A 16,428-nucleotide genomic window follows, 5' to 3' on the forward strand; every position below is an offset into this window, starting at 1 on the left:
ATAAACAGTTTGCCAACATTCACATTTAGGTTTACATGAAGCAAAGGGATATTGGTGAGGGCTGGTGACACTTTCAAAACCATTGCCCTAGCAATGGGTTAACAACTTGAAGAGGGGCAACATGCAAAAAGAGAGGAAACGGCAGAGAATTAAAAATCCATAATCTAACTGAGTAACAATATAAACTCTGAATGTTTAAATTCAGTGTGGGATGCTTCACCCAAAATTTTCCTACCAATAAACACGAGGTCATGGTTGACCTGTTGTCCATCCGCAGCACAGACTCGTTTTTAATGCTGTTTACCAGCTTTCACTGTTTTCCATGCTGTACCTTACACGTAGCCCCCATCAGCCCCCGCCAGCCAAAAGAGCAGTCATAGAGCAAGATGAAACCATGGAGCGAGCAAACACTCGGCTAAAGGGAAGAAAACACCTCAGCGCTCTGTTCACTGGAACATGTTATTTCAAATATGCAATGGGCAGAAGTCACTAAATCGTGCAGCATGCCGAAAAGAAAGCCTGTAAAATTCATACCCAACCGAATTACGGTATTACACATCCTGAATAATTGAAAAGGCGATCCATACATTTTAAGAAGAATCCGAAAGCTCTTAACTGCACCCCTTCCAGAGCAAAGACAGTATTAAGGGTTCTCGTTTACAGGCGGAGCTGTTTACCTCCTCATCACAAACCATAAATAGGCGCACAGACACTCAGGAACAAATAGATACAAGTCCTTAACGAACATTCCCAATTCTCCTTTCCCTGAGGATCCAGACAGCCAGTGTCCAGCTACAAAACTCTTGTCGGATTCATAAATCGACAATTATTGAAAACATTTACATTATTTGCAGCAGCCCACCGCTTTCGTTTCCATTGCCATGATTCGGGCATGAAAGATATCCAATGCGACAACGTGTTGAGCCCAATTATGGATTTTATTTAAAGGACCAACGTGTGGGGGGATTCCTTTAACCAAACCGATGTCAATTGTAAGCGGCGGCTGCAACGCGGAAAACGCTTATAAAAAGGGGGCTCTTATTTTCTTTTAAATGGATACTTGCTAAGCACAAATAAACATTCCCACCCACCCCCCTGCACCAACTCCACAGAATTAAAGCGATTATTTTACACCCCCCTATCAAAACCGTCTCTGCGCCCGTTTGCAAATGCTGCACCGGGCTAGGGTGGGTGCCGTTTAACTCCCGTCTTTCTTTGCATCACACCTTCTCGTTCGTAGCCCGGCATATCCTTTGACAGCCTGAGACGGGACAAGAAGCCAGCCAGAACTGGGCCCTTTTCCTTACCTGTACACCCACAGCAGCAGCAGCAGCAGCAGCAGCAGCCCCGTCCTTAGCAACCAAGACCTCCGTCCTCACTCGCTGCTAAAAACCCCGGATCTATTAGAGTCGGTTATAATTAATTATATATACACATTGTGTGCGTGGGCTTTTTATTTTCTCTCTCTCCCCCCCCACCCACCCACCCCGCCCGCCAACAAAAGTCCACTCGGCTTCAGATTCCGACGCCGCTGTAAACAAGTACCTCCCTGTCAGGAGAAAGGGGAATTGAAAAACGTGAGACTAACCGCAGGAGAAGGAGGAGCAGTGACGGCCCAGTTACGCCAGCCCCGCCCCGTGCCCGGTGGCGTCATCGGCAGGACCGCCGCCTCTTAACGCGATGGCGTCATCGACAAGGCCGCCGCCATCTCAACGCGCGCGACAGGACGGCCGCCCCTCAACGCGGTGGCGTGACACACGCTAACCGCCCCCTGACTCGACGGCACCGTCCGAGCCGCGCCCGCTGCGTCACCCGCCACTCATTTGATTTCCTTTCCTTAGCGTTTAAATACATAAAAGTGTCCAGAAATATCATGCTTGACATCGTGAACAAACGTTTCGCAAAAAAAAAAGACATTTAATATGTGGGTTGCGTCGCCATGGTTTCCGCGTTGCGTGACGTGTTACGCTGCGTGCAATCCTTCCCTGCCCCCTTCCAGCTTGGTGGACATCAGGGCCGTTGCTGCTTATTCGGGGGGGAGTTGCTCACCTCTTTGGTAATATTTTTAAACCTGCAGTACTTAACAGGTGTAAATTGCGGTATCGCTTCTCTCCACCTCGCTCTGTTATTTCACTTTGGAGCCGCGCCTGGGGCCTACTTCCTGAGGTCATGTGGAACAAGTTGTTCACCGCTCTCGCTGCTGAGGGAGAGGGAGGGATTGAGGAAGGGAAGGGGCTTCACGGGTAGGAGCAGTGGCTAATCACGGGTTCGTTGTCTTTGAATAGAAACTTGATGAGGCCGCATCTGGGTGAACTGCCCACAGTTTTGTTCTCCTTACCTACACAAGGATACACTTGTCCTAGAGGGCGTGCAATGAATGTTCACCGGACAGATTTCTGAGATGAGGGGATTAATCTACGAGGACGGATTGAGCAGTTTAGGCCTGCCTTATCTGGAGTTTAGAAGAATGAGAAGTCGTATCATTGAAACACAAGTTTGTTCTTAAGGAACTTGCTGGGAGAATATTTCCCCTGCCTGGGGAATTTAGTATTAGGGTCAGTCTCAGATTAAGGGGCTAGTTATTTAGGGCTGAGATTAGGAGAAATGCCTTCACACAAAGGGTTATGAAACAGAGGGCTGTGGATGTTTAGTAATTAACCATATTCAAGATAGATATCTAGATATTTTTAGGTACTAATGGAAAGGCATGGAGAAGGTGTAGCTGAGGTAGAAGATCAATCATGATTTTATTGAATAGTGGAGCCGTCTTGAATGGCAGGTCTACTTTTCTTATGTTCTTCTGAAGGGTGGGTAGTAGAGTCTATTGGATGTGTGTAGGGGAGATTAGATCTTCCTGGAGTTTGGGAGAGGTTTGGCTGAATAGCCTCGTCAAAACTCATTGGCCAAAAGCTTGCATGTGAAGATGTAGTGTAGGGAAACTGGTTGTTCTTGGACTATAATGTCATATTTGCTAGTGTCCTTCAAGGGAAGTAAAAGCAACCCCAATTCCATCTCTTGTTCTGGCAATGAAGACAGGATCAAATCAAACCAAATTCTGATGTCCCTTGGAGTGGTCAAATTATCCACTTACTTGCTGAAACTTGGTTGAAATCTCCACAGTGGAGGACACCTCCAAAACTGAAAAGTTATGAGAAGAAACATTAAATAAAGAATGGGTTGGTGATGCGAAGTTTGGAGTTGTAAGCTTGTAGCAGGAAGGAAAGACTGGCATAGAGTACCAAAAGTTTAATGTTTCAGGCCCTTCATCAAATCATGGGACATCATCGACCTGAAAAGTTATCTGTTTCTCTCCACAGATGTGCCAGACCTGCCGAGTATTCTCGGCATTTTCTGTTTTTGTTTCAGAATTCCAGAATTTGCAGTATCTTGCTTTCATACCACTATTTAGTTTATTGCTGGAGTCTCACATTAATAGTACTTTTTCACTATTAATGATGTTGATGGAGGTGTCTGTATGATTTGCAAATTTGAAGATGATACTAAAATCTGTGTGAATGCCAGGATTGTTGATGATGTTTGATGGCTTTGTGCAAATTTTAACGCTTTGGAAGAATGGACTCATCCAAGTTAAACATCGTATGCCACTCATAAGTGCAGTATTATGCATGTGGGCAATGTGGGCAGGAGTAATGCTCAACATTCATCCAGCACTCGGGGAAGAGCATTAATGAGGATTGAGGAAAAGAGAGATCTGGGCATTCTGATATGTACATCTATAAAGGCGCAATCCCAATGCCATGAATTGATAATTAGAGCCAGTTTATAATGTTGCAAAGAACAGTGGCAACTCTGAGGAGCATTTAGGAGTGTTTTAAAAACCAGCAAAGGGCCACCAAAAAACTGATAAGTGAAAAAAATAGAATATGTGAGTAAAATGGTAGAAATATAAAAACAGTTTATAAGAGCTTTTATAAGTCTATAAAAAAGAAGAGAGTAGCTAATGTAGAAGTTGGTCTCTTGGAAGCAGAGACAAGAGAAATTATTATGGGGAATGAGGAAATGGCAGAGACATTGAACAAATATTTTGTCTGTTTTCACAGTAGAAGGCACAAATTGCATTCCAGAAACTGAAGGGACTAAAGTCCCACAAATTCCTGAACTTGATAGTCTGCACCCTATGGTTCTAAAAGAGATAGCTGCAGAGAAAGTGGGTGCGCTAGCTATGATTTTCCAAAACTCCTTAGACTTGGGAGTGGTCCTAAGTTGGCAAATGTAACACTGCTCTTCATGAAAGGAGTGAGGGAAATCAGGGAACTACAGGCCAATTAGCCTGGCATCAGTCATTGAGAAAATACTGGAATCTACTATGTAGTAAGTGTTAACAATGCAATTGAAAAGCTTGGCATGATTAGATTAGGTCATCATGGTTTTACAAAGGGGAAATCCTGTTTGACAAATTTATTAAAGTTTTTTGAGGATGTAACTAGTAGGGTACCTGGATTTCCTAAACGCATTTGATAAGGTGCCATGCAAAAGGTTAATAAGCAAGTAACGGGGTTATGGAGTTGGGGGCAATATATATGCAAGGATAGATGATTGGTTGACAGACAGAAAGCAGAGAATTGGCATAAATGGGGCATTTTCAAGTTGGCAGGCTGCAACTAATGGAGTGCCACAAGAATCAGTGCTGGGGCCTCAGCTTTTACAATCTATTATTGACGAAGATGAAGAGATAGAGAGTAATGTATCAAGGTTTGCTGTGATACAAAGCTAGTTGGAAAGATAAGCTGTGGGGAGGACACAGAGATGTGAAGAGATATTGACAAATTAAGTGAGTGGGCAACAAGATGGCAGATGGAGTATAATGGACAGAAGTGTGAGGTTATTCACTTTGGTTGTAAGTGTAAAAAAACAGGATATTTTTTCAAAGGTGTAAAGCTTGTAAATGTTGATTCCCAAAGAGACTTGGGTGTGTTTCAGGAAGATAGTTTCTTTCATGTTATTGGAATTTATTGTAGAGTAAAAGTGGGGTGTGGGTGGGTGGGTGTGTTTGTGTGTGTGGGTGGGGGTTGGGGGGCGGGGGGCAGGGGGTGAACATAATTGAATTAAAGGCAGCCGGTCTGAAGGCTTTGATGTATCTAAAGATAAGCTAGGTTTGAAAATCTAGCTTGATTTCAAAAGAATGGGTCAAAGGTTTCACCTAGCCAGGAAAAGTTTTAAGAAACAATATGTTTATTTTTCTTAAAGATTACTGGTAAAATTTGTACTTTGATGGATTATTATTATTAGAGAGATAAAAGTCCAAAGACATAGCGAAACAATGGGAATTTGCATTCAAAGGGGAAAATATGTATAAAAGAGTGAAGGTTATGTGCAAGGAAAGGAATTCTAAGATTTAAAACATGTGTGGAAAAACCTCCAGCATCTATGCCCCATGCTGCTGCCTACAAAGAACCAAAGTTTAAAAAACTCACTTTGAATTGGATTGTTTAGGGTATCGTGGTTCTTTGCCTGGGACTTTTAAAATCTATGTGTCTTACTTAATGAAAGTGTAACTGGGAGTTAGATTAGGTAATTTAGACGTTACCATAGTAATTTGTAGATTTATGTGTACTTAAAATAATTTCTTCTATTAATAAAGGTTTAATTTAGTTTTGTAAAAAAAACTATAAGACTCGGTGGTCTTATTATTATTGAATTCAAGGCACGCATCTTGAAATTTATACAAATTGCAAAACAGTTGGTGAGAGGAATTTTTTTGCTAAGACTTGTCTGGGAGTTGAAGTTATAACTTTGGCTGGTTTACAAAAGGTAACTAAAATTAAGTTAATGAAATTGGTGGATAAATTACAATTGGGATTACCCGCAGGGGCAAAGAAATCCGACATTAAGGTGTAGCACAGCATTTGAAATTGGAAGGAATACCCTAGAGACTGAGTTCTCCAAGGAATGGGTCATTGGAATGGGCTCAAATTCAGTTGCAAATGAAAAATTTGGAATTAGAGGCAGCAGAAAAAGAAAGCAGTTCAAAGGGAACAGGCAGAAAGGCAGGAGAGAGAGACAGAAAACAGGAAAGGGAATTAGATTTGGCGAGGTTAGAAAAGGAGGAAAGAGAAAAACAGAGAGAGAGAGAGAATTCCAGCATAAAATGCAGGCAGTTAAAAAAGAGACACCAGTAGGTGAAGAAGGACTTAATTCCCAATCAGAACCCAGTTGGGAGATGTTTAAATTTGTACAAGCTCTTCCAGGGTTTGAGGAAGGAGATGTTGAAGCATTCTTTATTTCATTTGAGAAGATAGCTAAACAGATGAAATGGCCACAGGAAAACTGGACATTGTTACTACAATCCAGGTTGGTGGGTCGAGCACATGAAGTTTATGTTTCACTATCAGAAGAAATTTCGGTGAACTATGATGTGGGTAAAAGAAAGGCTATTTTAAATGCATATGAGTTGGTTCTTGAGGCATACAGGCAGAAATGTAGGAATATGAGAAAACAGCCTGGGCAAAATTTAAAGATTCAATTCCTTCGGTAGTGAGAACTCATGTGGAGGAACCGAGATAGTTGATGGTTATGAGTTAGTTCATACAGCTAAACTTTTTTTTTCATCATCCTTTTAAATCAGAGAAGGATAGAAAGCGGGAAGGTGGGTAGTCAGGGAAGATGAGGAGTAGGTGGAAATTCGCAGGAAGTTTTTTCTCAGAATAAAAAGGAAGGTGCTGAGGGTAGAAGTGACATTTGAAAATGGAGGTGTTTTCATTGTAATAAAGTTGGACACGTGAAATCTGTGTGTTGGAAATTGCAGGGAAAAATTTGTTGGAACTGTAGGGGCACAGAAAAGTTCTGGAAGTAAAAGTACTGTGGGTTCTGAGGTTCAGGCACAGGATAAAAAACAGTGGTTTGTGTACAGATAACACTGGAAGAATCAGCTGGGTAAAGAAAAGGGAATGTGTTCACAATTTACCCAAGATAATTCTGAGGTGCAGGTTGCAGAAATGTTTAGAGATTTTGTATGTGAAGGAAAAGTCTTTCCATGTGTAGAGGATGGAAGAGATAAAGATCTTAAAATTTTAAGAGGCACAGGGGCTAGTCAACCCTTAGTATTGGGGATAGTGACATTTGTTCAGAGGGAGTATTGCAGGAACAGGTGATAATAAGTGGGGTTCATGGAGGTGCGAAACCTATTCCATTGTGGAATTATAGTGGTGCAGAAAAGTTCTGGAAGTAAAAGTACTGTGGGTTCTGAGGTTCAGGCACAGGAAGGTAAATTTAAAAAGTAAGTGGAAAACTGGCAAGGTGATTGTTGGAGTAATGAGAAAATTGCCATTGCAGAGGTTTAATGCATTTTGGATAATGATATAGTTGGATCAAGAATGTGGGTGATGCCTATGGTAGTTGAGCAGCCTGTAGAAATGTTTTCAACAGAAGTGTTGCAGAGAGAGCATCCTGGATTGTTTCCAGATTGTTTGATGATGAGATTATAGGCTCATAGGTTGAAACAAGAAGAACAGGGAATTCAAAGGCAGGGGGAAAGTGTGGAAGTCCAATAATCTGACACTGCACTGTGTTTGGTAACATTGTTCAGAAAGAAAGAGGATAATTCAGCTGAAGTGTTTTACTCAACACAGTTGGTAGGTTTACAGAAAGAGGATTTGCAAATACAACATTTATATCAGACAGCTTACTCAGTAACAGAGGCAAATGCATTCCAGAATGTTTTTACCTTAAGGCTAATGTTTTAATGAGAAAATAGAGGCCTTATCATGCTTAAGATGGAGGGAGGGTGCATCAGATTGTAATTCCATTTGGATATAGAAATGCGATTCTGAGGATAGCTCAAGAAGTAACAACAGGGGGACATTTAGGAATTAGAAACACACAGATAAAGATGCAAAAACGTTTTTTTTGGCCTGGATTGCATAGGAATGTCGTCAAATTCTGTAGAACATGCCACACATATCAGGTGATAGGGAAACGACAAGCATTGACTAAGCCGGCACCTGTAATTCCCATTCCAGCATTTGAACAACCTTTTACTAGGACCATGATTGATTGTGTAGGACCCCTCCCTAAGACTAAAAGTGGAAATCAGTACTTACTGACAATAATGGATATGTCTACCAAGTTTCCTGAAGCAATACCTTTGAGAAATATTACAACAAAGAAAACTATGGAAGAATTAACATTTTTTGCAAGATATGGTTTACCTAAAGAAATGCAATCAGATCAGGGTTCAAATTTCATGTCACAGCTATTTAAAGAAGTAATGAATAGTTTGAGGTTAAAACACTTTTAAGTCAACAGCTTATCATTCTGAGTCACAAGGGACTTTGGAAAGATGGCATCAAACTCTTAAAAACTATGATGAAGGTGTATAGTCAGGACTATCTACAGGTTTGGGATGGTGAAATCCATTCCTGTTATTTGCTATTAGGGATGCTGCTAATGCATCGACTGATTTTAGCCCTTTTGAACTAGTTTATGGTCATGAGGTGAGGGGACCACTGAAATTGATTCATGAGAAATTGATGGGTCAAAATTCAGAAACTACCCTCCTGGATTATGTATCAACTTTCAGAGAGAGATTGGAAAGAGCATGTAAGTTGGCTAGGGAACATTTAAAGATATCACAGCAAGTGATGAAAGTGAAGGCAGACAGGAAAGCTACAGCTCGTAGTTTTGTTGCTGGGGAGAAAGTGCTAGTTCTGTTACCAGTACTAGGTGACTCATCAAAGGCAAGGTTTAGTGGGCTTTACAGGATTGAAAGAAAACTGAGTGAAGTAAATTATTTAATAAATACTCCAGATAGAAGAAAGAAGCAGAGAGTGTGTCATGTAAATATGCTTAATAAGTACCTTGACAGGGAAGAGGACCAAAAAGAGCTGTTAGTGCTGGTAGAGAAAGAGGTGGAAATGTGGGATTCTGAAATTGATTTTCCTCTAATCAAATTGGATAATGAGAAGGTACATGAAAATTTAAATATATGTGTAGAAGTTTCATCTTCGTTAAGGTAACACCTTATAGATTAAATCCGGAAAGTTATCACAGGTACAGAAAGAAATCAAATTCATACTTCAAAATGATATCATTGAGTCTAGTTGCAGTAAATGGAGCTCGTGTGTTGTGCTGGTACAAAAACCGGATGGAACACTGAGACTGAGTGTGGACTATCAAAAGGTGAATGCAGCGACAAAAGCAGATTCATATCCTATCCAACGGTTGGAAGATTGTCCCACTTTCTCAGTACAATCAAAATTGATTGTACAATCAAGAATTGGCTTGCTAAGAAAATATTGGCAAGTACTGTTATTGGAGAAAGCAAAGGAGATATCAGCTTTTGTGATGCAGATGGACTATATCAGTTTAAATTCATGCCATTTGGTATAAAAAATGCACCTGCAACATTTCAAACACTGCCAAAGTAATTGAGGTCTGAACAATTGTGCTGTTTATACTGACGGCTTGATAGTTTTCAGTCAGATACGGGAGGAGCATTTACAACATCTGGAAGAATTATTTACTTGGTTACAGGAAGCTAATTTGGTGATAAACTTGGTGAAAAAGTGAATTCGCAAAAGCGCAAGTTACATATCTAGGTCATACCGTTGGACATGGTAAGGTACTCCGAGGGATGTGAAAGTCAGGGCTATCGTGGATTTCCCCGTGCCTACAACATAACAAGAAGTTTTGAGCTTTCTGAGCATTAGTGGATTTTATTGGAAATTTGTACCAAATTTTAGTAGTGCAGTTGCTCAATTGACTGAACTATTAAAAAAGAACAAGACGTTTCAATGAACACAGGAGTGTCAGAATGCATTTAACAGTTTGAAAACTGTATTAACTACAACACCAGTTTTGACCATACCCAATTACGCCAAGCAATTTAAGTCGGCCATTGATGCAAATAATATAGGCATTGGGGCTGCACTGTTACAAGAAGATGACAATGGCATTGAAAATCCAGTAGGCTACTTTTCATGGATGTCGAATGTACAACAGACAAGATATTCAACGATCAAAAAAGAGACTTTGATTTTGGTGTTAGCACTGCAGCATTTTGAAATTTATGTTGCAAACAATTTGCCAAAAACAATTGATCATTTAGGACTGAAATGAGGAGAAAGTATGTCACTCAAAGGGTTGTGAATCTTTGGATTTCCAGAGGGTTGTGGATGCTGCATCCTTGAATACATCTAAGGTTGGGATAGACAGATTTTTGGTGTCTCAGGGAATCAGGGGATATGGGGAGGGGGTGGGAAAGTGGAGTTGAAGCCCAAGGTCAGCCTTGATTGTACTGAATGGCAGAGCAGACTCAACGAGCCATATGGTCTACTCATCCTATTTCTAGTGTTCTTACAGTTGGCTGCAGCATCCTTAGACTAGGATAGGGCAGGGCAAAAAAATTTAGCTAAGATTAATGTTCTGCTGGAAAGTGGCATCAGGTCAGGGCAGGATTAGCCTTGGTTGTAATTCTCCTATACCCATTGAATACAGTTGAGTCTACAAAGATTCATTTGAAGGCTCTTGCATGAAAATAGGCATTAGGCCAAGTACTGGAAGATGGATTGTGTCTATGAAACTGACACCATCAAGAGAGAAAGTCAGACAATTGGATGGAGGCAGCAGACCTCTTAACAATACAAAAACAGAATTACCTGGAAAAACTCAGCAGGTCTGGCAGCATCGGCGGAGAAGAAAAGAGTTGACGTTTCGAGTCCTCATGACCCTTCGACAGAACTTGAGTTCAAGTCCAAGAAAGAGTTGAAATATAAGCTGGTTTAAGGTGTGTGGGGGGGAGGCGGAGAGAGAGAGAGAAGTGGAGGGGGGGGTGTGGTTGTAGGGACAAACAAGCAGTGATAGAAGCAGATCATCAAAAGATGTCAACAACAATAGAACAAAAGAACACATAGGTGTTAAAGTTGGTGATATTATCTAAACGAATGTGCTAATTAAGAATGGATGGTAGGGCACTCAAGGTATAGCTCTAGTGGAGGTGGAGGGAGCATAAAAGATTTTAAAATATTTAAAAATAATGGAAATAGGTGGGAAAAGAAAAATCTATATAATTTATTGGAAAAAAAAGGAAGGGGGAAACAGCGGGTGGGGATGGAGGAGGGAGCTCAAGACCTAAAGTTGTTGAATTCAATATTCAGTCCGGAAGGTTGTAAAGTGCCTAGTCGGAAGATGAGGTGTTGTTCCTCCAGTTTGCGTTGGGCTTCACTGGAACAATGCAGCAAGCCAAGGACAGACATGTGGGCAAGAGAGCAGGGTGGAGTGTTAAAATGGCAAGCGACAGGGAGGTTTGGGTCATTCTTGCGGACAGACCACAGGTGTTCTGCAATGCGGTCGCCCAGTTTCCGTTTGGTCTCTCCAATGTAGAGGAGACCACATTGGGAGCAACGAATGCAGTAGACTAAGTTGGGGGAAATGCAAGTGAAATGCTGCTTCACTTGAAAGGAGTGTTTGGGTCCTTGGACGGTGAGGAGAGAGGAAGTGAAGGGGCAGGTGTTGCATCTTTTGCGTGGGCATGGGGTGGTGCCACAGGAGGGGGTTGAGGAGTAGGGGGTGATGGAGGAGTGGACCAGGGTGTCCCGGAGGGAGCGATCCCTACGGAATGCCGATAAGGGGGGTGAAGGGAAGATGTGTTTGGTGGTGGCATCATGTTGGAGTTGGCGGAAATGGCGGAGGATGATCCTTTGAATGCGGAGGCTGGTGGGGTGATAAGTGAGGACAAGGGGGACCCTATCATGTTTCTGGGAGGGAGGAGAAGGCGTGAGGGAGGAGAAGGCATGAGGGCGGATGCGCGGGAGATGGGCCGGACACGGTTGAGGGCCCTGTCAACGACCGTGGGTGGAAAACCTCGGTTAAGGAAGAAGGAGGACATGTCAGAGGAACTGTTTTTGAAGGTAGCATCATTGGAACAGATGCGACGGAGGCGAAGGAACTGAGAGAATGGGATGGAGTCCTTACAGGAAGCGGGGTGTGAGGAGCTGTAGTCGAGGTAGCTGTGGGAGTCGGTGGGTTTGTAATGGATATTGGTGGACAGTATATCACCAGAGATTGAGACAGAGAGGTCAAGGAAGGGAAGGGAAGTGTCAGAGATGGACCACGTGAAAATGATGGAGGGATGGAGATTGGAAGCAAAATTAATAAATTTTTCTAAGTCCCAACGAGAGCATGAAGCAGCACCGAAGTAATCATCAATGTACCGGAGAAAGAGTTGTGGAAGGGGGCCGGAGTAGGACTGGAACAAGGAATGTTCCACATACCCCATAAAGAGACAGGCATAGCTGGGGCCCATGCGGGTACCCATAGCCACACCTTTTATTTGGAGGAAGTGAGAGGAGTTGAAGGAGAAATTGTTCAGCGTGAGAACAAGTTCAGCCAGACGGAGGAGAGTAGTGGTGGATGGGGATTGTTCGGGCCTCTGTTCGAGGAAGAAGCTAAGGGCCCTCAGACCATCCTGGTGGGGGATGGAGGTGTAGAGGGATTGGACGTCCATGGTGAAGAGGAAGCAGTTGGGGCCAGGGAACTGGAAATTGTTGATGTGATGTAAGGTGTCAGAGGAATCACGGATGTAGGTGGGAAGGGACCGGACAAGGGGAGAGAGAAGGGAGTCAAGATAACGAGAAATGAGTTCTATGGGGCAGGAGCAAGCTGAGACGATCGGTCTACTGGGGCAGTTCTGTTTGTGGATTTTGGGTAGGAGATAGAAGCGGGCCGTCCGAGGTTGGGCGACTATCAGGTTGGAAGCTGTGGGAGGAAGATCCCCAGAGGAGATGAAGTCAGTGACAGTCCTGGAAACAATGGCTTGATGTTCAGTGGTGGGGTCATGGTCCAGGAAGAGGTAGGAGGAAGTGTCTGCGAGTTGACGCTCAGCCTCCACGAGGTAGAGGTCAGTGCGCCAGACAACAACAGCACCACCCTTGTCAGCGGGTTTGATGACAATGTCAGGATTGGACCTGAGAGAATGGAGTGCAGTAAGTTCAGAGAGAGACAGGTTAGAATGGGTGAGAGGAGCAGAGAAATTGAGACGACTAATGTCGCGCCGACAGTTCTCAATGAAAAGATCAAGAGAAGGTAAGAATCCAGAGGGAGGGGTTCAGGTGGAGGGAGAATATTGGAGATGGGTAAAAGGATCCGTTGAACTGGGAGAGGACTCCTGCCCCAAGAAGTGAGCCCGGAGACGAAGACGGCGGAAGAAGAGTTCAGCATCATGCCGAGCCCGAAATTCATTGAGGTGAGGGCGTAAGGGTATGAAACTAAGTCCTTTGCTGAGCACTGAACGTTCAGCGTCGGAGAGGGGAAGGTCAGGGGGTATAGTGAATACACGGCTGGGTCTGGGATTGGAAGATGACTGACCGCACAATCTGCTGATTTCAGTGGGAGGTAGAAAACTCTGTTTATCATAAAGGTTCGATTTCTGTTGAGGCAGTTAAAGTGGAAACCAGTACAGAACTCTCAACGCTCATTAATGGAATAAATGCGTGCAAAATTCTGGAAGAATTTCAGATGGCGTTAGCCAATCTGAAAGGGATTTGGATAGAGAAATGAATTATATATTACAGCAGTACAACCTGTGTGCCATGTCTCAGTATAAATCTCAATGTTCTTGCCTTCAGGCTCCTTATGGCGCTGTTCAGGAAAAGCATCGTGCCGTTGATTCGTACAGCAGTAACAATGAACCGAATGTTCAGGTACACACCGTTTATCTCTCAATGCTAGGATTCCAGTTGACAACTGGACTGCTCTTGGGCTGCTCTTTAACCATCTCCAAAGGCTTATTGCTGCTGCTTAAATTGGCCACCTTCCTTTGAAATCAAATTGAAAGTAAGAAAGACTTCTATTTATGAAGCACTTTATCACTTTCCTCAGAACATCACAAAATAATTCACATGCAGTGAATTTCTTAGGTGCAATCACTGTTGTTGTGTAAATAAACACAACCGTAGTTTATGTACACCAAGATTCCACAAACACCAATAATGCAATCAGCCAGTTGATCTATTTTATGTTGTGGGTCGAGAGATCTTTAACATCCAGTAGAGCCGATAGGCTTGATTTAGCACGTGTTCTGAATGACAGCATCTCTGCCAATGCAGCACTCCCTCAGTGTTGTGTTAATGAGTCTGCCTAGATTGTGAGCTCACATTCTGGAGTGGGATTTGAACTCAACTTTCCATTCCAAAGGTGAGACTGCTATCACTGATCCAAGTTGGTTATACCACCTTTCTTCCATTTCCAATCTTTCCCTTCCTCTCGATGGGAAAGCACTTGGTTTAGCTTGATGTCTTCCCGTGGTGCCACAGCTGATATAGAGCCACTTCATATTGAGGATTGTGAACATAAAGGGCATGAGCTAATTTTAAGGTACTGTGCGTGATGTTGGTTCGTCTTGCCTTGATGTGATGCTGAGCAATACAGAACAGGAAGGCTCTGTGATCGATCATGGTTCTGTACTGTGTTAGCTGGTCTCAGCTTAGATAGCAGTGGGGGCACCACAGATGACAGTGGCTCCAATGAGACCCGCGGGCTGGAGGAGTCACAGAAAACAAATCTTGAATTACCCGCTCCTAATTACTCTGAGCCCTGCTGGGACTGCTTGTATATGGAGGTCATGTGAGCAGCATCAGGCTTGTCTGATGTCATTCAGTACCACCTCAACTCTCTTCCCCCAACCCCTTTTACCCCCAGGAATCAATTAGTGTGCCTAAACTGGAGTATGAAAAATGGCCACTTGAATAAATTACATGGAATTTATAACACTGAAACAGGCCATTCAGCTCAACGGGTCTGTGCCGATGTTTATGCTCCACATAAACCTATTCCCACCCTACTTCATCTAACCATATCAGCATTACATTCTATTTCCATTTTCCTCCTTAAATACGTCTATACTATTCGCTTCAACCATTCCTTGTGGTAACAAGTCCTACTTTCTAACTAGTTTCTGGGTGAAGAATTTTGCCCTGAATTCTCTATTGAATTCATTAGTGACTATCTTATATTTATGACCTTTAGTTTTGGTCTCGTGCGCAAATGGAAACATCTTATCTACCCTATAGAATCTCTTCTAATTTTAAGGACCTCGATTAGGTCACCTGTCAGACCTAATAGATGATACCAGAACTGAAATGAAAAGCTATACCTATGCAAGTTATTTTGTACTTTACCAGTGTCTTTCTATCCTTTTTATGATAGAGATCAGAACGGTTAACAGTACTTCAAATGTGATCTAGCCAAGTTTAACTTAACCTCTCTTCTTTCAAATTCTACCCCTCTAGAAATGATGCTTGGTTTTCTCTTTTTAATTGGTCTTGTCCATCTTCATTGCTACACAGTGGTTTATGTATGTCTGCTCCAAGATCCCTTTGCAAAGACACTTAATTTGCAAAGAGTCCTTAGTCCTCTTACCAAAATACACCACCTTTTACTTATCTATTTTGGAACTATTTTACACATCCATTCTGTAAGTTTATTAATGTCTCCTATTTACCAAATGAGGCACAGAAGAGTGACTGAACTGTACCCAAATGTAAGCAGGGTGAAAAGAGTAAGTTAAGAGGGTTGGGGAACTTCAACCTGACGTTGGTGTGTATCTTTTCTAACATTTAAAAGTGGCCTTCATTCTCTTTCCATATTTCAGTGCTTCAGCAACCTGTGAAGCCATACAGAAAATGACCAGAGTACGGGTAGTGGACAACAGTTCCCTTGGCAACACCCCGTATCATAGACCGCCCAAGTGCATCCATGTGTATACCAAAAATGGTAATGGCAAAGTGGGAGACAAAATCTTACTGGCAATCAAAGGACAGAAGAAAAAAGCACTGATTGTTGGTCATCGAATGCCTGGCCCACGCATGACACCTAGATTTGACTCCAACAACGTGGTGCTCATTGAAGATAATGGGAATCCGACGGGGACGCGCATCAAGGTGCCTATCCCCACGAGCCTGCGCCAGATGGAAGGCGATTATTCCAAAGTGCTGGCAATTGCTCAGAAGTTTGTCTGATGGACCTGCTGAGTTCGGTGGGAATTGTCAACCCTGACTGTGATTTATGGAGAGAAACAACGATCAAACAACAGGTCAAACATGGCTTCCATTGTAGGCACCTTGGATGTTTGATATTATATGAGTTAAGTGGTTCTGTTTTATCAGCTGTACATCTGTATATTAAACCACTTGTGTCAAGCACGCCTTTGTTGTCCATAGCTTCACTTCCTGTTATCATAGTATTTGGTCATGCTTTCGCATCTGGTTTCCCATTGCAAATTGCTGCACCAATATTTTCCTTCCAGATTTATGTGAGGTCTCCTTATGTTGTAGACTCTGGCCACAAGATGGCTCTATGGACATGTTTCCGAAGCATTTTTCGTGCTTTCATGACCTTGTAACTGAGTGTGATTCAGGCTGAAAGGCCTACTCTTGCTCCTATCTGGATAAAACTGCAGGAATGTTGCTAATT

At 42.7% G+C, this 16,428-nt stretch overlaps 2 protein-coding genes across 6 annotated transcripts in view; one reads left to right on the forward strand and one right to left on the reverse strand.

The window, feature by feature from the left end:
* Positions 1 to 1,452, reverse strand: part of LOC121277832 (CSC1-like protein 2) — a 290,835-nt gene extending 289,383 nt beyond the window's left edge. For all 5 annotated transcript variants that reach the window (XM_041187511.1, XM_041187512.1, XM_041187510.1 and 2 more), the window contains exon 1: positions 1,308 to 1,452. The gene's annotated coding sequence lies outside the window, so the exon portion shown is untranslated. The remainder of the gene's footprint in view (positions 1 to 1,307) is intronic.
* A 520-nt stretch (positions 1,453 to 1,972) lies between these two features.
* Positions 1,973 to 16,157, forward strand: LOC121278146 (39S ribosomal protein L14, mitochondrial-like). Its single transcript, XM_041188260.1, has 3 exons — positions 1,973 to 2,056; positions 13,584 to 13,658; positions 15,608 to 16,157. Exons 2-3 carry the CDS (start codon positions 13,591 to 13,593, stop codon positions 15,972 to 15,974), a joined length of 435 nt encoding a protein of 144 aa, XP_041044194.1. The 5' UTR covers positions 1,973 to 2,056; positions 13,584 to 13,590; the 3' UTR covers positions 15,975 to 16,157.
* Positions 16,158 to 16,428: the final 271 nt, after the last annotated feature.

The sequence above is a fragment of the Carcharodon carcharias genome, chromosome 5 (genome assembly GCF_017639515.1).
Source record: "Carcharodon carcharias isolate sCarCar2 chromosome 5, sCarCar2.pri, whole genome shotgun sequence".
Lineage (NCBI taxonomy): Eukaryota > Metazoa > Chordata > Chondrichthyes > Lamniformes > Lamnidae > Carcharodon > Carcharodon carcharias.

Bases quoted from the DNA above. Each gene is read 5' to 3' on its own strand.
- LOC121278146 (XM_041188260.1), top strand. From the start codon at position 13,591: ATGGCGCTGTTCAGGAAAAGCATCGTGCCGTTGATTCGTACAGCAGTA. The intron at 13,659-15,607 runs GTACACACCGTT...TCCATATTTCAG, and splicing joins ACAATGAACCGAATGTTCAG to TGCTTCAGCAACCTGTGAAG.